Below are 23,525 nucleotides of genomic sequence, written 5' to 3'. Positions count from 1 at the left end.
TGGCTCACTGCAACCTCTGTCTCCCAGGTTCGAGAGATTCTTGTGCCTTAGCCCTTGAGTAACTGGGATTATAGGCGCAGGCCACCACGCCCAGCTAGTTTTTGTATTATTAGTAGAGATGGAGTTTCACCATATTGACCGGGCTGGTCTCAAACTCCTGACCTCAGGTGATCCACCTGCCTTGCCTTCCTAAAGTGCTGGGATTACAGGCATGAACCTCCGTGCCCAGCCACCATTTTAGCAAATTTTTACCTGTTTTTTAGAGTTGTGGAACCAAATATTTGCCAGTATTTTGCTTGTTGTTAATTTATAGTGCTTAGTGGACTTTTTTGTTTGTTTTAGTTTTGTTTTATCCTTACATGTTTTTATTTTTAAATATTTTGTAATTCATAATTGTGAATTGGTTCTTTTTGTGCTGAAAAGGATTATTGTTTAAAATTAAAATACTACATAGTTAATTAAAGACTATTAGTTTTAGCACAACTGTGTTTATTTAATATCACAACTATGTCTAATATAGAAAGTGAGATTTGGAGAAATATATTCTAAGAGACATCTCTTCAATTTTAATATATTTAGTTATAAATTATATAGTGAATAATGTAAGATGATAATGGACTTTATAAATTCTATCTGGAGCAGCTGTGGCTGATTTATAGATGTTAATGTTGTATATGCGACATTGACAGCTGAGTTTGGGGTCCTGCATTTCTGGTGAGATAGTGCTTAAAAAATGCCTGGTACAGTGCTTGACCCATGTTGAGCACTAAATTGTTAGTTGAATCTTCTGCACTGAGTCCTGTGTAGGAGTTGGGTTTTAGTGGGTTTAGGGGGTTGTACTGGAGGGCAGTTGGATATAAATCTGCGGAATAAACTGGCTGGAAATAGCATATCTAGTTTAAATTGCTAGTGTTAACTTTACTTTTTTGTAGATGATTTTTACCTTCAAAAAAATAATTTTAGTATCAAACTTTTACTAAATGACATGAACTGAACACCGTGCAAGGTACTCTGACAGAATACAAATGGAATAAAATCACAGTCCATACATTTGCTATGAAAGAGAAAGCATATCTGAGTGAGATTGCAACAACAATTGCAGCATACTCCAAAACACATCATCATCATAAAATGTTGTCCAAACTGGAATACGCAGGGCACTAACCATGGAAGGAACCCTGGAGTCACAGTCACGACACCTCTTTTTCATCCCTCATCATGCTACCTATTATGTTCCCTGTAAAAGTCCCTTAATCTCTCTGAACGTTATTTCTGTTATTATAATAACACCTGACAGTTGCACAGTCTTCCAGGATAATTGAATAATTGGTTTATGTAGCATATACTGTACTAGGCACTGGGAATGCATGGAAATCTATAAGATGGGATCCCTGTCCCTGAGTTGCTCATGCTGTTGTGTGAATACATGTATTATATGCTACACAAATCTTATAACAGACTTGTAAAATGCTTTAGGAACTCAAAAAAGAATATCTGATTCTGCCCATGGCTATTAGAATAGGCCTTTGAAAGATGGTGTCCTTGAACCAGACCTTGACAGACTAGTGAGAATTTGCCAGTTGGACAAAGAAGGGTAAAGGGCATTTCAGGAAGAGGGAAGATTAGATGTAAAAGATTAAAACTGGGAGAGTAAGATATGTACTTGAAAAAATGTCTGATTAGGAGGCTGGCATGCAGTGTGTTGGAAAGAGTAGAGGGACTGGAGATGAGGCTGTAAAACTAAAATGGGTCACATTGTGAAAGAGATCGAATGGCAGTGTGGTTTGGTAATGGAGTATATGGACTTCGGAAAAAAAACTTGGTTCGAAACCTGGCTATGCCACTTAATACCTTTGTGGTAAGATCAAATTCTTAACCTCCCTGAGTCTCCTTTTCCTTATTTCTAAAAGAAGAACTAATTATTTTTTATTTTTTGAGACAGTCTCACTCTGTTGCCCAGGCTGGAAGAACTGATGATAGTGATCTTACAGAGTTGTTAATCAAAACTACCAGTCACTTACCACATGCAAACTCTCAATAAATGATGGTTATAGTTATAAGAATTAGAAGTTTGAATTTTATTCTGTAGTCAATAGGAAGCTACTAAAGAGTTTTAAGCAAAGAAATATTTTAAGTAGAAATACATGTTTTAGAAACATAACTATTGGCATGGATTGGAGCCAGGAGATAGAGTGGTGGCTGTGGAAATGTAGAGGAGGAGACTTAATTGTTCTTTAGAAGGTAGAATCATCAAACCTGGTGATGGTGCTGTGTGGAATGACAGGGAGTTTCAGGGGTTTCTGGCTTGAACAATTGGTTGGATGGTGGGGTCCCATTTCCTGAGATAGGAAACTCAGAAGGGTAGAAAGTTTGTGGAGGAAGAAGAGGAGTTTAGTTCTGGACCCATTGATTTTGAGGTTCCTGCAGGCCATGTGTTTGGAGATGTTAAACAGGGATTTGGATATTGCATTTTGGAATTCAGAAGAGACGTCTGGCCTAGAGTCATGGACTTAAATCTGGCACTTGAATCCAGAGAAACAGACCCCATGAAGTAGGGAGAGATTTGAGAGTGAGGCAAGAAAGCTAAGCAGCAAAGGCCGGGCGCGGTGGCTCAAGCCTGTAATCCCAGCACTTTGGGAGGCCAAGACGGGCGGATCACGAGGTCAGGAGATCGAGACCATCCTGGCTAACACGGTGAAACCCCGTCTCTACTAAAAAATACAAAAAACTAGCCGGGTGAGGTGGCGGGCGCCTATAATCCCAGCTACTCGGGAGGCTGCGGGCGCCTATAATCCCAGCTACTCGGGAGGCTGAGGCAGGAGAATGGCGTGAACCCAGGAGGCGGAGCTTGCAGTGAGCTGAGATCCGGCCACAGCACTCCAGCCTGGGCGACAGAGCGAGACTCTGCCTCAAAAAAAAAAAAAAAGAAAGCTAAGCAGAGTCCCAAAGACATGCAACGTTGAAGGTTAACATTGAGAAAGGGAAGGAATTGTCAGAGGAGCTTGTGGAGGAATTGTCAGCGAATCGGATTGGAAGAGGAAAATGTAGTATCAGTACACTGAGACAGTGTTCAAGAAGGAAGATGTTGTCAGCAGTTTGAATGCTGCTGAGGGATCAAACAAAAGATAGGACTTAAAATGTACATTGGATTTAGTGACAGAGATTAGTTACCATTTCTAGAGATGTTTTAGAGGCAGAAACCTCTGTAAACTTGGGGCACTGTCTAGGAGTATGTGGGATGTGAAGTAACGGAGATAGTGTTGGCAATTCTTTCAAGTAGTTTAGCAGTGAGAAGGAGAAGAGTGGTTCAAGGGAATCGCTCAAGAGATTTCTGATCCAGTGGATTTGTAGCTATGTGTGTAAGTTGTGAGATGGGAGAGACGTGAATGCATTTAAGTCTTTACGGGAAAAAACTGTTAGAGGGGGAGAGAATAATTGATAGTATAATCCCCTGAAGGGCATGGGCTCCAAACAACAGATACAGGAATTTTAAGAGTGGGGAGGAGGCAGGAGGCAAGGGAGCATGGTGAGTGTAGATGTCAATAGCTTTGTTGATTTGGTGTGGGGAGTTGATGGAGTTCTAATTAGAGACAGCAGGCAAGGGCTTTCATTGAGTGTAGTCAGTATAGAAACGCAGGGATTGAGAAGAGGGAGCACATTCGAAACAGTTGTGGAGAATGGGAGAGTAGTAAGCCAAGTAGGCAAACTCCATCAGTTTGCCCCCCATTTGAGGTTGAAAACCAAGAATTTAATAGCTGTATTTATTTTATGGTTTTAGAGATGAGGTCTTGCTCTGTCACCCAGGCTGGAGTGCAGTGGCACAATTATGGTGCACTGCAGTCTTGACCTCCTGAGCTCAAGCGATCCTTCCACTTCACCCTCCTGAGTAGCTGGGACTACAGGTGCCCACCACTATGCCCAGCTAATTTTTTTGTTTTTTATGTAGAGACGGGGTCTCACTATGTTGCCCAGTCTGATCTCGAACTCCTAGGCTCATGTGATCCTTCTGCCTTGGCCCCGTCAATGTGTTGGGATTACAGGCGTGAGCCCCTGTGCTTGGCCTTAATAGCTTATTCTGTCTTATAATTTCATTCAATATTGTTCATCTGCCTTGGTGCAGGCATAGAGGAGATGAAGAGTTGGTTTTATACAAGGTTGGTATTTACTAAGAATTTACAGCAGCGGCACAATCTTGGCTTACTACAACCTCCACCTCCCAGATTCAAGCAATTCTCCTGCTTCCACCTCCCAAGTAGCTGGGATTACAGGCCCCTGCCACCACACCCAGCTAATTTTTGTATTTTTAGTAGAGACGGGGTTTCACCATGTTGGCCAGGCTGGTCTTGAACTCTTGACCTCGTGATCTGCCCGCCTTGGCCTCCCAAAGTGCTGGGATTACAGACGTGAGCCACCGTGCCTGGCTGGGAAACAATAATTAAAATGAGAAGCCATGCTAGCTGAATAGGGTGGGAAGTGAAGTAAGAGGGAGGTGGATGGGCAGAGAGAAAGTGGTGTGGAGATCTCAGTGTGTTGGAATAACAAGTGTGATGGGAGTGGTCAAGGGAGAGGGTAAGCTGGGGGAATAGGATGTTGTAGGCAGAGTGGAATGTTGGAATTAATTTTTTCAGAGCTGGACCAGTTTGCACATTGGCAATGTCCAGGGTGTGGCCAACCATTCCAGTAGATGGCTGAAGTGGCGTAAAGTAAGTCATTGATCTCAGACATCTGGGTAAGGGATGGGTCTTCTTTTGAGTGTTGAACATAGACAGAATGGTGAAGAGGAAGACTTTTACATCAGGAGCCAGAGTCTTCAGTTTACATCCTGAAGGTCAGTAGATAATGATTATCTTATGGCTCCTGATGACCTTGAGCCTCAGTTGAACAAGGGTTTTCACAGGGGAGTAAAGGAGGTGCAGGTGGGAAGCAACAGTGGGGAACAAAGCAGATGGCCAGTCAACATGCTGACCTTGATTGGGTGTGGGAAGATGAGCAGCACCTTCTTGAGAGGACAGCTGCGAGGCTTTGGGAGTTCCGGATAGCACATTGCTGGGGTTTAGAAGGAGAACAGGAGTGAGGGGTTGTATTATGGAGGGAAAGGAAGCACTAGTTATGAGAGTGAAGATGAAATATGGAAGGAGTTTATATCTTGGACAGTGATCTGAGTATGATTCTGGCACGGGTACAGGGGCATTGCAGTTTAGTTGTGGCTTAGGAAGAGGCCCGTTGTCTGTGATTTTTGTCTTCAGAGTGGCTGGCAGCAACTGTATGGAACAACAGCTCAACTACTTTGTCCAGTGAGGCAATGGGAGGTTACAGCGAACAGTGCCCAGTGCTAAATTCTGGTGAGGAGGAGTTGGGGTGGCTGCTGACCTTCTGTCTCTGCCTTTCTCCCTAAGGCTCAAGGCCTCATGGCATTCTGACTGATGTTTAGCTTTGTGGGGTTGCTTTTTGTGGTTGATCTGGTTCTGACTGATAATATAGACACACGATTCTAGCTTTGGAGTCTGAATGGACGATGATACTCTTGACTAAAGAGAAAAGAGAAAGGACAGGTGTCCATGAAAACCTCAGGTTGAGATACTCAGTAGGAGGGAGGTGTGTGTAAATACAGATTTGGGAGCCATCTGCATACAGGATTGAAGAAGCCATAGTATTCATATTGGAAAATTCTGTAATATTGACAAAAGGAAAAGGGCAAAGGACTGAACTCTCTGGGAAATGCCCCCAGAGAAAAATGGACCAATTAAAATGATTTCTTGAGATGATACGTATCAAGACATTTTCATGTATAAAACACTTTGAAATCTGTTTGATAGCTTATAGTCTTTTATCATATCTCAAAAATTGAGTCCCAAATAGTTTATCTTCTTAATCATTAAAACTTTTTTTGTTTTTAAATGGGAGACTTCTTGGATTCCACAGTGTGTACCCCTCTGTCCTTAAAGTATACTGAACATAATTAGCCTTTTTTTGATGACTCAGGATAGTTATTTTAAATATCAGTTATTGAGTTGTAACTCAGACGGGGCATGGTGGCTCACGCCTGTAATCCTAGCACTTTGGGAGGCTGAAGCAGGCTGATCACTTGAGGCCAGGAGTTGGAGACCAGCCTGGCCAACGTGGTGAAACCCTGTATCTACTAAAAATACAAAAAATTAGCCGGGTCTGGTGGTGCGTGGCTGTAATCCCAGATACTTGAAAGGCTGAGGCAGGAGAATCGCTTGAACCCAGAAGGCGGAGGTTGCAGTGAGTCCAGATCGCGCCACTGCACTGCAGCCTGGGTGACAGAGCAAGACTCCGTCTCAAAAAAAAAAGAAAAAGAGAGATTATTCCTAATTTAATTCCATGCAACCCTTCCAGCCCTATTTCTACCAGTCCTACTCTGTCTCTTTCCCATTAAATCTAATTATCCCCCCTTCATTCCCCCAGATTTTCTACTCCAATCAGCTATTCAGTTTCCCAAATATCCTCTGTACTTTCCTCCCTCTCATAGTTGACCTGTTGTTTCTAGCTGGTGAAATCCTCCTCAACCTACAACTCATATGACCACATCCTCTGGCGGACTTAATCATTCTCTTATGTTTTCCAGAGCATTTAATGGATCACATACATCACATGATTCAAGAAATTACAGCTAGCTGCGGTGGCTCATGCCTAGTAATCCCAGCACTTTGGGAGGCCAAGGCGGGCAGATCACCTGAGGTCAGGAGTTGGAAGACCAGCCTGGCCAACATGGCGAAGCCCCGTCTCTTCTAAAAATAGAAAAATTAGCTGGGCACGGGGGCACACGCCAGTAATTCCAGCTACTTGGGAGGCTGAGGCCAGAGAACTGCTAGAACCTGGGAGGCAGAGGTTGCAGTGAGCTGAGATCATGCCTCTGCACTCCAGCCTGGGTTGACAGAGCGAAACTCCACCTCAAAAAAAAGAAAGAAAGAAATTACTTTACTTGTGATTTACTTTAATTACTGACCTGCCAATAAGCTGTGTTTCTCAAATTTTAGTACATATTGGAATTCTTTGAATATAAGAAGTTAAATTCTCAAGAAAGTTTGATTAACTAGGTTTGGGGTTGAGCCTAAGCTTCTGCATTTTTTAGGACAAATACTTTTCGTTAATTCTGATGCAAGTTGTCCAAGGACCATAATATGAAAAACCAACAACATAGTTAATGGATTCCGCCAGGGCAAGGGCCATAACTTACCTGCTTTTGTATTTTCAGAGCCTGCCATGTAGATGATGCTAAATGAATGTTTCTAGAATGAAATAGAGTTTACTGGGGAAGGCCTTTCGGCATATAATTTTTGAGTTGAGACCCAAGTTGTTGCAGAACCTTAAGAAAGGTTTTATCTTTCAAAGGCATAAAAAATAGCACAAGACATTTCCCATGTGGTTTCCAAAATACTCCTGCTAGGACATGCTTTGTGGGAAAAGGGTTTGTTTGGTGGTCATGTGCTTTTAGAAAATGGTGTCTGTTGGACCTGTGCCTTTCACCCTTCTCAAGACACACTAGCAGATTGAAGCTTTTGAGATGTTCTGTGGGAAAGAAACCCTTTTAATCTTTAAAACCTTTTGACAAAGCACTTTCCCTACCCTTTTTCCCCAGATAATGCCTTTTTAGAACCTGCAGAACTAATGTCTTGAGGTATTTTCTTTGGAAACTGCTCACATAACCAAAAGTAGAACAGTAGGAGTTACACTTTATGTGTAGTGATGACCTACAATTACCTAGAATTGGAGAGGCCACTCTGGGAAGTTTTAAGAAAAGAGATAAAGGATTAGGCAATATATAGGGAAAGACATTTTTCTGTGGTAGGCTCTGTTTGTATTTTGGTATAATTGCTCTAAATTGTCCTGGTCAGTTATAAGTGTTAAAATAACTGTAGTATAGACGATAGCAGACAGGTTTGAGCATGGAAGGATTGGATTTGGCTAATGGCTACTGGAATGCAAAAGGCAGTATGAAGTCAAAGACAGTAGATGAAGGATCTATAGGATCTGGTAACTAATTAAATCTGGAAAAACAACTTGGATGTTTTAATTCAAAGATGTAAGTGGACTATATACTTTTTGGACTTATAGTTAGACCAAGGTGAAAAAAACATACTGTATTATTGACAGCTGAAACGATGTATAACAACAGGGAGTAGTTTCTATAAGTTTTTAAATTTTAATTTTATTTTGTTTATATTTTATCTTTAACAGGATAAAATTTATTATAATATAGTTTGCCTTCTAAAAAGAGTCCATATAGAAATCATTAACTTAAACTGAATTCATACACAGACTTCAAATCACATGAGAAGTTTTTTCCTGGAAAAATTAGGTCCTCTTTTTTTCAATAATTGGGGTTTGTTTATCAGAAACAACTTAGTGATAACAATGCAAGACACATTTTAATATTATTATACATTTAATTTAGACAATGGGGAAATTCCTTCATGCTACCTCATAATATAAAACAGGTTTATTAGGCCTTGAGAATTATAGAATATTTATACTTTTCATGTAAAATAGGAAACATAAAGTCATTCATGCTAAACAGCAGGGTTAAAGTAATGATCAGGAAGACTTTATTGTAAGTTTTTTAAGTTTTAAAATAAGGTAGTTCTCACAAGACATTTTGCAGTGCTCCCTTGGTAATGTTCATATTCAGTGAGCAGAAAAGAAAAGCTGAGAGAGTTAGGACTCTACTATTGAACCTGTTTCTTGAAAAAAAAAAAAAACAGATAGTACAATTGGATGTCAGAAATGGTTATTAGAAAGCTAGGTAAAAACAGTACAGGTTGAGTATCCCTTATCTGAAATGCTTGGGACCAGAATTGTTTCAGAATTTGGATTTTTTTGGATTTAGGATATTTGCGTATACATGTGAGTTACTTTGGGGATGAGAGCCAGGTCTAGACACGAGATTCATTTATGTTTCATATACACCTTATAGTCCGAAGGTAATTTTATACAATATTTTTAATGATTTTTATACAAGATACAAAGTTTTGAGCCATAGCATGAGGTCACATGTGGAATTTTCCATTTGTGGCATCATGTAAATGCTCAGAAAGTTTCAGATTTTGGAGCATTTCAGATTTTGGATTTTTGGATGAGGGATGTTCAACCTGTATTTCCAGATACTTAAGATAGGGCTTTAATTTGTCTTCCTTTTTATTGTCTTTTCAGACAAATGACCATGGAAACAGTTGAATCCCAGCATGATGGAAGTATAACAGCTTCTTTGACAGAGAGCAAATCTGCTCATTTGCAGACTCAGACTGGCCAAAATTCAATCCCTGCTTTAGCTCAGGTAGGCAATAGGCAGGCACCGTTGAAAGTCAAAATACATGGAAATGAGAATTAGGTGCAGATTCTGTTTTCTTGCCATTGATCTTAAATTTTCCATGTTCCTTGGTTATCAGCCATTCTTGCTGATTTGATTGTGAAGAAAAGATACATATTGTGATTAGCCTTGCTTTTTAACAGACATTCAGCAGTGCCCCATCTCCACTGCCACCACCACTACGGACAGAAAAACAAAAACCCTTCTGGAATATGTAATCCTCAAAGTATGATTTGAGAGGGTTGCTAATTCGAAATCGATACAGTTCTGATGTCCTTAGCTGTTAAGATGACAGAAATCTTACCATTTGCCCAGTATGTATTTGTCTTGATCATTTCTTTTCAGTTAGGTCTCGAACTCTGAATTGGTTTCATTCAGAGAGCACCAGTATCAGTCAGTACCTATTTCCAGATCCGAAAATTTATTTCTGAGATAGCTATAAAAATATATAGTAAAAACAAACACATTTGTTAGTTCATCAAATATTTATTGAATGTCTGCTGTGTCTAATTATTCCAGATGCATGTGGATATGTAGTTTCGGGCCTTAAATACCTCATGGTTTGGTAGGGTAGACATATTTTAGCAATACCTCCAGTAGGGTAAGAAGTGCTGTAACATACTATGTAGAAAATGAATAAGGCCTACAGAAGAGGGAGCAGCCAGCTGACTAGGAGTGCTTTACAGATCTCCTTTGAGCTAGACACAGAGAATGAGTAGGAGTCTGCCAGGTTGATAAGGTGAGGAAGCATATTCTAGGCAGAGTGCAGAGTGTGCACAGAGGCACAAAGCCAGGGCATGGGATGTCCAGGAAACTGTGGGTATTGAGTTTAACTGGAGCCAGGTGTCTGGGCTGGGCAGTCCAGCTGGTGAAGTTAAGCAGAGGATTGTATACATTTCAGGGTTTAGAGTACACTGTACTCTAAATAGTCCTGAAATATTTTTAGGTGTCCACCATAGTTTCAGTTTGACACTAGTAGCCATGTGGAGGTGGAATTGGAAGTCAGTGAGTCGGAAGTGAAGACACCATCAGGATGCCTGGTAGAATCAAGGTAGCGTGAGGTACAGAGCAGTGGTGAGACCTTTGGTATGTTAAAGGGAGAATAAAAAGGACCTGGTGGCTGGCTGGAAGGTGCGGGGGAAACACCAGACACTTCTTGGTTTATATTAGGCCAGACTGGTGTGAGAGCTCTCCTTTCCCATGCACCCAGCCTACTTTTCTTTCCTCTTTAAAGCTGCCAACACCCACTCGTTCCCTGGAGGTTTTCTGGGATGTTCTGTAGAGCTGTATCTCCCTAGCAACACCTTTTGTTACACTGAAAGACAGGCTTGTAGGCCAGGCCTTTTGCTTCGACACACAAACACACACACGCACCCACCCTTGTTTAAAAAAAAAAAATGCATGTTCATTGTAGAAAATAAATATTACTAAAATGAAGAATATGAAAACTATCCATAATCTTAACATCCAGAGATTTAATCATTGTTAACATTTTGCTGTAGCTCCTTTAGTGTTTTTGTCTGTGTGAATCGAATAGAAAGCATATACTTTTTTTCATGGTTTTGGGATTTTCCAGAATTTTTAGAGCTGTGATTTCTGGTCAGTAATCTCCCTTTGCTGAAGTTGTAGTTGAAAGCACTTTTTTTTTTTTCAGTAGAGACAAGTTCTCACTATGTTGCCCAGGCTGGTCTCAGACTCTTTTGCAGAAGCTGTCCTTGCACCTCAGCTTCCCAAAGTGCTGGAATTTTAGGCGTGAGCTTCTTGTACCCAGCCTGAAAATACATTTTATTCCTTCTACTTCCCTCTAGGTGGGTCCTGGCTCACTAAGTTCTACAGATGCCTTTTGCCCCAGAATTCTGGGGCTGAAGTCCCAGCAATAGATTCCCATTATCTAAATATGGTAATTTGCAATTCTGAGGACCTTCAGGCTGGGTGACAGCCATATCTGTGAGCCTCACTCAGAAATTGCCAACAGGTGGCTGGGTGCAGTGGCTCATATCTGTAATCCCAGTACTTTGGGAGGCCGAGGCAGGTGGATCGCTTGAGGCCAGGAGTCCGAGACCAGCCTGGCCAACATGAAAAAACCCTGTCTCTACTAAAAATACAAAACTAGGGGGATATGGTGGCACATGCCTGTAGTCCCAGCTACTCGGGAGGCTGAGGCACGAGAGTCTCTTGAACCCAGGAGGCCGAGGTTGCAGTGAGCCAAGATGGAGCCACTCCACTCCAGCCTGGGTGACAGAGTGAGACTCTGTCTCACAAAAAAAAAAAAAAAAAAGAAAAGAAAAGTTGCCAACAGGTTAAGTAATGTGGAGTCTGAAAAGTAGCCTTGGGTTTCTGAGGGCTTGGAATTGAATAGGAGTCCAGTGGACAGAAACTAGGAACTAGCTTAGAGAATAAGTAAGAGGAGGGGAAGTGGAAATTGGAAGTATAGTGTCTTTTAAGAAACTTGTCTTGAAGTAAGAGAAAGATGGGTTTGTGAGACAAAAGGGTGAGAACTGGGATGTGGGAAATTTGGGAATGTTTTGAATAAAATGGAAGATTATAGAAACTTGTGAGAAGGCAGAATCAGGGAACTAGAAAAAGCCTGTGTTTATGTTTGTAATGCTTCTTTAAAAATCTCAAATAATGTTGTATGCTAATAAATATTGATAGTTATTAAATCTGGATAGTAAATTCATGGAGTTTTGCTGTTTTTCTGTTTTCTGTTGTTAGAAGTATTTTTTGTTGTTTCTGTTTTGTTTTGTTTTTGAGACGGAGTCTCACTCTGTCGCCCAGGCTGGAATGCAGTGGTATAGTCTCAGCTCACTGTAACCTCTGCTCACTGCAACCTCCACCTCCCGGGTTCCAGCAATTATTATGCCTCAGCCTCCCCGAGTAGCTGGGATTACAGGCATGTGCCACGATGTCTGACTGATTTTTGTGTTTTTAGTAGAGACAGGGTTATGCCATGTTGGCCAGGCTGGTTTTGAACTCCTGACCTCAAGTGATCCACCTGCTTTGACCTCCTGAAGTGCTGGGATTACAGGCGTGAGCCACTGCACCCGGCCTGTTTGAAGTATTTGATCCAACAGTAAACTATGGTTTTTGTCTTTCACATGTTAGAAATATAAAGAGATTAAGAAGTAATCTGTATGCTGACTCATGGATTATTTTGATTAAGAATTATCATCCATACCATGCATGGATCGTGATTTTTTGAAGAATTAGAAGACAATTCTTAGCAGTCAGAATTTTCTGAACATAATTACTCATTTAAGTTCTTGTGACACCAGCAGCTGTTTGTTTATGAGCATTATTACTATTGTACGATGTCATATATCTTATAAGGAGTAGGAAATCAAGCTGAACTCTATTAACCCTATGATGTAATGCCAAAAGTGACTGACTCTTCTGAATTTCTGATGGCTTTAAATTTACTTGCTGCTTGACTCATTTTTCTTCAAACTTAAGGATTGTAAATTTCCGTATGTTTTAGATTTAAATTTAGTTGTGTATAAAGAGGAATTTCTGACACTTTCCTTGTTTATGTTATCAGATTATCAGTAAACAGTGTGGGAACAAAAGGCGTGAGCAGAACATTCAGTGGGTTTGATTCTCTGCATCTAATGTCATTTGATACTAGTTGTTTTGACTGCTCTGGGCTTTCCAGAGCTTCTGCTAATCAAGAATATACTCTGAAAATCATCAGAGACCCAGCAACTGTTGAGCTTGGTCTTGGCTGTCAGGCCCCTGTTCTGCTGATAGATTGAGGTGAGGTGCAGGTACACCAAGGGAGACTGGAGTTTTGCTTTTCTATTTTATAACTTTGTAGTAATAAATGGAGCCTTTCTCTTCTGTTTGAAAACAAAATCACGGTGGTGGTAATGTCAAAAAGTTGGAAGCACGAGTTGCCATTAACAAATCCTAATAACTGGAGGTTAAATGTTTTCTTGGCTTTCTTCTTGTCTAAATTATTTTTATGCTGATTGATTGATTGATTGATTGATACATACATACATACAGAGTCTTGCTCTGCCACCCAGGCTGGAGTGCAGTGGCCGAATCTCAGCTCACTGCAAGCTCCGCCTCCCGGGTTCATGCCATTCTCCTGTCTCAGCCTCCCGAGTAGCTGGGACTACAGGCGCCCGCCGCCTCGCCCGGCTAGTTTTTTGTATTTTTTAGTAGAGACGGGGTTTCACCGTATTAGCCAGGATGGTCTTGATCTCCTGACCTCGTGATCTGCCCGTCTCGGCCTCCTAAAGTGCTGGGATTACAGGCTTGAGCCATCGCGCCCGGCCTATGCTGATTTATTTTTAATGGAAGCTGGTATTTATTAAGTACGTGTGTTGATATATAGAACTAGACCCACTGGATTCTGGTAAAACCTTTGATAATTGGAGAGTCCATTTTAAATAACCTGGCCAGGAGGAAATCTTTTCCAGAAATCAAAATTGTGAAAAGCAAAAATATTGTATGTATAATACAAGTAGTTTTAAAGTAGTGACACTTACATCCTCTGGAAATAATATGGTTTTTAAATAGGTAATGGGAAGTTAAAACTTCTTGTGTTGTGAAAGACTTCAAACATACAGAAAAGTAGAAGAATGATTCCATGTATATATAAAGTTAGTAATTATTAAGATTTTGCTAGGCCAGGCATGGTGGCTCATGCCTGTAATCCCAGCACTTTGGGAGGCTGAGGCAAGAGGATTGCCTGAGCCCAGGAGTTCAAGACCAGCTTGAGATCCTGTCTGTATAATAAAAAATAAATTAATATAAAAAAAATTTTTGCCAGGTGTGATGGCATGCCCTTGTAGTCCCAGCTACTTGGGAGACAGACCAGTGGATTGCTTGAGCCCAGGAGCTCAAGGCTGTAGTGCACTGTGATCATGCCTATGAATAACCACTGCACTCCACAATCACAAAACAAACAAAAAATGAGCAAATAGAAAACCTCAAGCACCATTTTCTCTTGTTAATAGGTCAGCAGCCTCATATTTGTGTATTAAAGATGGTCTGCATTATGTTAGGTTGATTTCATATAATTTCAGCTAAGTAGATCTAGTTATGGTGTTTTATTGAATCTTGTATTCAATAAATACAAGACAACATAGTGAGACCTTGTCTCAAAAAAAAAAAAAAAAAAGATTTTGTAGCACTTGCCTCATCTATCTTCTTTTTTTCTTCTTGTCGCTGAAGTATTTTAAGCTGCTCAGCAGATCTCAGATATCATGTCATTTTACTCCTACTTACTTCTGGGTATACAACTCTTAAAACATTATGGACATTTTCTTATATAACAAAATGTCATTATACCTAGTTAAGTATAATTAATATGCAATCCATATTCATTTCACAAATGTATGATCTACTCTGAAGGCAGCAGAGTGGACACCTTGAACTTTTCTTGTTCCCAGACTCTTGGGAATTGGTAACACTGCCATGAAGACCTAGGTGGGTGAGGTCATTCAGATGGAGCCAGTGGAAAGGATGTACCTTAAAACTGACTTTCTGAAGTATAATTCCCCATAGCTGCTGATGAAGCCTGGAGGCCTTGACTCTGAAAGCTAAATAACTCTTCTTTATAAATGACCACTTCTCAAGGTTTCAGCAAAGATAGAAGGGAAAGATGAAAGGAGCAGCATCACAGGAGTCACGGTGGGGGAAGGAAACTCTGGAGATTGTCAAGGTCGGCATACTGCCTCCAGAGAATTAGTTCTCATATAACACTTAACCTCTCCAAGGACCTCTGTATTTTTGGAAACAAGGAGACGCTAGGGAGGCAGAGAAAGCCACTAGGGAATGTTGTTCAGAGATTATACTCTCCTAATCAAGCTGAACTCTGTGAACCATATGATGTTTGCCAAAAGTGACCAACTCTTCTGAATTTCTGATGGCTTCATATCTTATCCTTTCTTATCTTTTCCATTCTAAACACACACTGTGTAAGGAGTCCCTTGGAATAAAGCAGCCCTAGCATGCCATGGGGGATTGAAGTAGGAACAAGGGATACTTGGAAATGTTGTCATGTGTGAGTTGTAAATTTTCTTTTTTAATCTGGTGGAAAATTGGAATGGCATTTCTCTGTTTTGGCCAGCTGTGCCAAAAATCCATCTTCTTGGTTCCAGATAGGCCTAGGAAGGATGTAGATGGCAATCACAAAACAAACAAAAAATGAGCAAATAGAAAACCTCAAGCACCATTTTCTCTTGTTAATAGGTCAGCAGCCTCATATTTGTGTATTAAAGATGGTCTGCATTATGTTAGGTTGATTTCATATAATTTCAGCTAAGTAGATCTAGTTATGGTGTTTTATTGAATCTTGTATTTTAGTTTCAGTATATTAATTTTCTTAGCTGAGGGACTCTTACTGAAGGAGAAAAGTGTTCCTGTTAAGATTTTGAAATAGAGCCGGGCGCGGTGGCTCACGCCTGTAATCCCAGCACTTTGGGAGGCCGAGGCGGGCGGATCACGAGGTCAGGAGATCGAGACCATCCTGGCTAACATGGTGAAACCCCATCTCTACTAAAAATACAAAAAAAAAATTAGCCGGGCGTGGTGGCAGGCGCCTGTGGTCCCAGCTACTCGGGAGGCTGAGGCAGGAGAATGGTGTGAGCCCAGGAGGCGGAGCTTGCAGTGAGCCGAGATTGCGCCACTGCACTCCAGCCTGGGTGAGAGCAAGTCTCCGTCGTCTCAAAAAAAAAAAAAAAAAAAAAGGTTTTGAAATAAAAATTTCTGTTTTACTGTTGATTTTTTCACTATTGCTCCCTATTTTTATGTTTTCTTTCCCCTGGCTGTTTTTCATTGTTCATATTTTGTCTGTTACATAGGAGATTTGTATTCTGTTAGAATTATCTATAAAAATGAACAAAAGTTGGCAGAAAAAGGAAGAGAGTAAATTTTTTTCAATTAATGCTAAATCTGTATTATAAAATGCTCCTTAACCAATTCAGAAAAAACCCACTACTTTGAACTGTAATTCATTATTGAGGGTAATTCAAGGTTCAGAGGCCATAATAAAAAGTAACTCGTGAACTGTTAGTAACCAACTTTTTTCAACTTCAACAAGAATTTGTTATGTATCTATGCTCACATTTTGATAATTTTGTATATAATAGTATATTTCATTAAAGGTTAGTTTTTGGCTTTAGAATACGCTTTTTTGTTTTCATCCCAGTGTATTAAAGGTGACAGTACTTTGCTTTAAATAAATTTTGGTGTTTCAGAGGTAATTTCAGGAAGTATAAATCAGTCAGAGTCAACTTTCAGAAAAATAGTTTGGTTTTATACTTACAATAAAAATGCATACAAATTTATTTTAGTGTTTGGGAGACTGTTAAAGATTTTTCTGTAATTTGTAATGATTTTCTATGAAGTTTGGATACTCATAGAAAATGTTCAAGTTCCCCTTCTTAATTTTACTAATGGGTAGTTTGTCACTAGCAGTAATGAAAAAATAACTCAGTATAAATACAGTTATTCCTTTTGCCTTTTTCTGTATGATTTTCTTTAGTAAAAGAGTAAGCTGCGAGGATGGAAAAATGGGGAGTCATTGTTTAATGGGTATAGAGTTTCAGATTTGCAAGATGAAAAAGTTCTGGAGATCTGATTAACAATAATGTGAATATACTGAACACTACTACAAACTACACTTAAACGGTGAATATGTTATGTGTCTTTTACCACAATAAAAGATAATGAATAACAAAAAAAAATAGGCTAGACGTTGAAATTTGGAAAAAGAAACATTAATTTTATAGTTTCTTTTTTGAGTAAGACTTAGGGATTCTTTGTTGTTGTTGTTGTTGTTGTTGAGACAGAGTCTCGCTCCGTCACCCAGGCTGGAGTGCAGTGGCGCAATGTCAGCTAACTGTAACCTCCACCTCCCAGGTTCAAGTGATTCTCTTGCTGACTCAGGCTCCTGAGAGTTGAGACTACAGGTGCATGCCACCATGCCCAGATATTTTTTCCTTTTTCCTTTCCCCTTTCCTTTTCCCTTTCCTTTCCTTTCTTTCTTTCAAGATGGAGTCTTGCTCTGTTGCCCAGGCTGGAGTGCAGTGGCGTGATCTCGGCTCACTGCAACCTCTGCCTCCCGGGTTCATGCCATTCTCCTACCTCAACCTCCTGAGTAGCTGAGACTCCAGGCTCCTGCCACCACGCCCGGCTAATTTTTTGTATTTTTAGTAGAGATGGGGTTTCAATTTCTTGACCTCGTGATCCGCCTGCCTCAGCCTCCCAAAGTGCTGGAATTACAGGCGTGAGCCACCGTGCCTGGCCACCTCTTTTCTTTTTTTTAAGATGGTCTCAATTTCTTGACCTCGTGATCCGCCTGCCTCAGCCTCCCAAAGTGCTGGAATTACAGGCATGAACCACCGTGCCTGGCCACCTCTTTTCTTTTTTTTAAGAAACAGAGTCTTACTCTGTCACCCAGGCTGGAGTGCAGTGGCATGATTGTGGCTCACTGCAGCCTCAGTCTCTTGGGCTCCAGTGATATTCCTGCCTCAGTCTCCTGGAGTAACTAGAACTACAGGTGTATACCACCACGCTTGGCTAACTTTTAAATTTTTTGTAGAGATGGGGTCTCACTGTCTTGCTCAGGCTGGTCTCGAACTCCTGACCTCAAGTGATCCTTCCTCTTCAGCTTCCCAAAATGTTGGCATTACAAGCGTGAGCCACTATGTTCAGCCAGAGATTGTTTTCTTTGCCTTATTTTATCATTTGTTATTTATAACCCTTGTAAATCCCAGACTATTAAGAATTATATTTGGAAAACAGAGGCTTTGGGAAATTTCTGGTTCATTGAATAGTTGTGACGACATCTTCATAGTGCTCTTCGCAAATGTGGATTTTGTAGTCCTATCAGAGATAAAACTGTAGTGGTTTTCTTAAAAGGTAGAGGGGAGAAAAGCCTGGTTATGGTATGGAATGTATTAGGTAGAGACAATATTAAATGAAGAAAACAGACATAGTTCAGGAAAAACACTTGTCTTTAAACAGGTTTCATTCAGAAGTAGACCTCTGTTTTGGCAGATAATAACTATTTTCCTTTAAAACAATGCATATAAAGATGCAACAACAACAAAAACTACAGTCAGTATCCCTGATGAACATAGGTACAAAATACTAACAAACCAAATTCAACAACATATTAAAAAGATCATTAACAATGACCAAGTACCATTCATCCCAGGGATGCAAGGATGGTTCAACATATGCAAATCAATAAGCCTGATACGTCATATCAACAGAATGAAGGAAAAAGACCATATCATCATCACAATATATGCATAAAAAGCGTTTGAAAAATTCAATATTTCATTATAAAAACTCTCAGCAAATTACATAAAGAAGGGATGTACCTCAATGCAACAAAGGCAATATATGACACACCCACAACTAACATGCCGAATGGAGAAAGGTTGAAAGCTTTTTCTCTAAGATCTGGAATAAGACAAGGATAACAGGCCAGGTATTGTGGCTCATACCTGTAATCCCAGCACTTTGGGAGGTTGAGGCAGGTGGATCCCTGGAATCCAGGAGTTAAAGAGACCAGCCTGGGCAACATGGTGAAACCCTGTCTCTACCAGAAAACATACAAATATTAGCTGGTCATGGTGGCACACACCTGTAAGTCCCAGCTACTTGGGAGGCTGAGGCGGGAGGATGGCTTGAGCCTGGGAGGCACAGGTTGTAATGAACCAAGATCATGCCCCTACACTCCAGCCTGGGTGGCAGAGCCAGACCCTGTCTCAAAAAAAAAAGAAAAAAGAAAAAGACACGGATGCCCATTTTTGCCACTTCTATTCAGCATTGTCTGAAAGTCCTAGCCAGAGCAATCAGGCAAAAGGAAGAAAGAAAAGGCAACTGAATTGGAAAGGAAGAAGTCAGCTTGTCCCTGTTCACAAATGACATGATCTTACATCTGACGTGACCTTTAAAAAAAAAGGAATGAAAATTAGAGAACCTTAAAGATGCCCCCAGAAAAACCTGTTAGATCTAATAAATGAATTCACTGAAGTTGCAGGATATGAAATCAACTTATAAAAATCAGTATTGTTTTTATCTAATAGTGAACTACCTGGAAAAAGATATCAAGAAAACTGTATTTACAATAGCTATGAAAAAAATACTTAGAAATAAATTTAAGCAAGGAGGTGAAATATCTCTACATTGAAAACTATAAAAAACATTGATGAGAGAAATTGAAGGAGACACAAATAAATGTTCATGGATTGGAATAATTAGTATTGTTTAAAAAGTCCACACTACCCAAAGCGGTCTACAGATTCAGTGCAATCCCTATCAAAAATATCAATGACATTCTTCACAAAGATAGGGAAAAACAATCCCCAAATTTATACAGAACCACAAAAGACCCCAAATAACAAAAGCAATCTTGAACCAAAAGAACGAAGCTGGAACCACTGCCATGGCCAGTCCGTTGCAGGGTATCCTGCAGCTGCTTCAGACCCAGAAGTGGGCTGCTGAGAAGGTTTCCATGGCCCACAGGTGGATGGACGGGGGACTGAAGCAGGCCAAAGAAGTAGCTTAGGCTGAATTGAACAGTGCCAGCTGCAGAGGGAAAAAAGAGTTCAAGGCGAATGAAGCTGAAGTACTGAAGTGAAAAAGGAGGCCCAGGAGAAAAGATGATCATCCTCCAGACCTACTTCCGGCAGAGCAAGGAGGAAGTCTTGAACAGAGCAAGGAGGAAGTCTCTTGGCCTTTGTCTGCAACATCCGGCCAGAAACCTATGAAAACTGCTGCGTAAATGGGTAGGAGAAGAAAAAAGCACCTGTTCTATGAATTGGCATTTTAGATGCTCTCATGGAATATGAAGTTTCAACATAGCTCTAGTTACATGCTTATGGAAAGGCATTAAATTATTTCTGTATATTATGTAATAGGTCCCTCCCTTTTTTGGAGAGTAGCAAATGCAGTTTTGTTTTTTTTCCCAGACTGAGAACTTATCTAAAGATTTCGTGTTTCTTAGAAAATGAATTGGTATATGTTGTCTATTTTCATATGCCTTTTGGTTCAAGCAACATATATGTCAGTGTTGACATTTTCTTTCTTAGATCTAATTAAACAAAACCAACTTTTTTGAAGAAAGAAAGGGATTAAATAATTTTTCCCCCTAATGCATTACTGAATTTGCCAGGGCTTTATATATGAAAAACTAGTAAATACTTATTTGTAACCTGTGTGAAGCAACATTCAGCCTTAATCTATTCCTGCTAATGGTTAGAACAACAATATTGGTATAATTGTTTGGGCTGCTTTTAGTTTCTCTTAATCATGTTTACTAGATTATAAACTTAAGAACTTGTTACATGTTATTACTTGGTATACTGATAATCATTTGAAAGTCAAGACTCTTTGTCTTGCAAAAAAAAAAAAAAAGAACAAAGCTGAAGGCATAACACCACCTGACTTCAAAATATACTGTAGAGCTATAGTAATTAAAACTGCATGGTACCAGCATGAAAACAGATACATTGATCAATGGAACAGAATAGAAAGTCCAGAAATAAAACCATGTATTTACTTATAGCCAACTTATATTCAACAAAGATGGCAGGACCACACAATGGGGAAAGGGCCATTTCCTTACTAAATGATGTTGGGAAAACTGGATATTCACATGCAAAAGAATGAAATTAGGCCTTTTGTCTGTCACCATAAACAAAAATCGACTCTTGAAAATGGATTAAATATAAGACCCAAAACGATGAAACTACTACAAGGAAACAGGAAACTCCTTGACATTAGTCTGGCCAATGAGTTTTTCGATACGACCTTAAAAGCACAGGCAACATAAGCAAAAATGGACAAACAGTATTACATCAAACTATAAAGCTTCCCCATAGCAAAGGAAACATTCAACAGAGTGAAGAGGGAACCTACAGAATGGGAGAAAATATTTGCAAACTATACATCTGATAAGGGGTTAATATCCAAAACACAAGAAGGACTCAAAACAACTCAATTGTAAGAAAATAACCTGATTTTCTAAACATCTGCAAAAGACCCGAATAGACTTTCCTCAAAAGAAGACATAAAAATGGCCAAGTACAGTAATTCATCATTTAACAACAGGTATACATTTTGAAAAATGTGTTGTTAGGCAATTTCATCTTTTTTTCCCCCTTCTGATCCAACAGAACCAATGGTATAGTGATTTCATCTTTATGCAAACATCTAGAGTGTACTTACACAAACCTAGATGATATAGTATAGCCCACTATATACCTAAGCTGTATGGTACAGCCTATTATTCCTGGGCTACAAACCTGTACAGGATGCGATTATACTGATTACTATAGGCAATTGGAGCACAATAGTAAGTATTTGTGTATCTAAACATAGAAAAGATACAGTAAAAATACGGTATCAAAGATAAAAATGGCACATCTATATAGAGCACAAAACCGTAGTGGAGCTTGCAGGACTGGATGTTGTCCTGGGTGTGCCAGCGAGTGGGCGGTGAGGGAATGTGAAGGCCTCGGACATTATTGTACACTACTGTAGACTATCTTTTTTTTAATAGAGTTTTGCTCTTTTGCCCAGGCTGGAGTAGAGTGGCACAATCATAGTTCACTGCCGCCTCAAACTCCTGGGCTGCAGTGATCCTCCTGCCTCAGTCTCTCAAGTAACTGGGACTATAGGCACATGCCACCATGCCTGGCTAACTTACTTTATTTTTTTGCTATTGTAGACTTGATAAACATTGTACACTTAGGTTATACTAAATTCATAAAACATCATTTCTTCAATAAATGAACTGTAGCTTACTGTAAATTTTTTATTTTTTGACTTGTAATAACACTTAGCTTAAAATACAAACATATTATACAGCTGCATAAAAATGTTTTCTATGCTTGTTCTATAAACCTTCTCTGTGTTTGAAATTTTTTATTTTTTACTTTTAAACTTTTGTGTTAAAAACTGAGACACAAACACACATATTGGCCCAGGCCTGTATAGTGTCAGGATCATCCATATTGCTGTCTTCCACCTTCACATCCTGTCCCATTGGAAGGTCCTCAGGTAAAGAACTCATGGAGCTGTCATCTCTTATAACAGTGCCTTCTTGATACTTCCTGAGAAACCTGCCTGAGGCTGTTTTACAGTTAACTTTTAAAAATAATTTGAAGTAAAATAATAATAAAAAATACAATAAATACATAAACCAGTAACAGTCATTTATTATTCAAGCATATGTACTGTACATAATTGCATTGCTGTGCTTTTAAATAATTATGAGACAGGGTCTTGCTCTGTTGCCCATGCTGGTGTGTGGTGATGGGATCTCGGCTCACTGCAACCTCCACCTCCTGGGTTCAAGCTATTCACATGCCTCAGCCTCCCAAGTATGGGATTACAGCCACGCATGACCAGGCCTGGCTGATTTTTATGTTTTTAGTACAAAATTTCTCTGCCAAAAATACAAAAATTAGCAGGTGTGGTGGTGGGTGCCTGTAATACCAGCTACTTGGGAGGTTCAGGCAGGAGAATCGCTTGAACCCAGAGGCGGAAGTTGCAGTGAGTCAAGATCACACCACTGTACTCCAGCCTGGGCAACAGAGTGAGACTCTGTCTCACCAAAAAACAAAAAAAAACTCAACATCATTAGTCATCAGGGAATTGCAAATCAAAACTACAATGAGATATCACCTTCCTCCTGTTAGGTTAGTTATTATCAAAATGACAAAAGATAACAGGTGTTGGCAAGAATATGGAGAAAAGGGAACACTTATGCACTGATGGTGGGAATGTAAGTTAGTATAGCCATTATGGAAAACAATATGAAGGTGCCTCCAGATGTTAAAAATAGAAGTACCAGATGATCCAGCAATTTCACTACTGGGTATCTATCCAAAGGAAATGAAAGCAGTGTGTGGAAGAGATATCTGCACTTCCGTGTTTATTGCAGCACTATTCACAATGGCCAAGATATGGAATCAGCCTCAATACTCATCAGTGGATGAGTGGATAAAGAAAATATGGTATGTATACACAATGGAATACTATCCAACCATAAAAAAGAATAAAGTTGTGTCATTTGCAGCAAGATGAAGGCATCTGGAAGACATTCTGTTAAGTGGATAAGCCAGGCCCAGAAAGACACATACTGCATGATCTTACTCCTGTGGAGTCTAAAAAGTTCTCATAGAAGTAGAAAGTAGAATGGTGGTTAGCAGAGGTGGGGGTG

At 39.9% G+C, this 23,525-nt stretch overlaps 1 protein-coding gene across 4 annotated transcripts in view; it reads left to right on the top strand.

Moving 5' to 3' along the window:
- The window catches only part of CREM (cAMP responsive element modulator), a 96,086-nt gene that overhangs the window by 13,845 nt on the left and 58,716 nt on the right, over positions 1 to 23,525 (top strand). For 3 of the 4 annotated variants that reach the window (XM_011956163.1, XM_011956164.1, XM_011956161.1), the window contains one exon: positions 9,175 to 9,298. The exons of the other annotated variant lie outside the window; for it this stretch is intronic. In XM_011956163.1, coding sequence (XP_011811553.1) covers positions 9,175 to 9,298 — 124 coding nt within the window. The remainder of the gene's footprint in view (positions 1 to 9,174; positions 9,299 to 23,525) is intronic. 4 annotated transcript variants of the gene reach the window in all.

This window comes from Colobus angolensis, unplaced genomic scaffold (genome assembly GCF_000951035.1).
Source record: "Colobus angolensis palliatus isolate OR3802 unplaced genomic scaffold, Cang.pa_1.0 Scaffold41, whole genome shotgun sequence".
NCBI classification, from domain to species: Eukaryota; Metazoa; Chordata; class Mammalia; order Primates; family Cercopithecidae; genus Colobus; species Colobus angolensis.
This window is presented reverse-complemented; position numbering and strand designations above follow the sequence as displayed.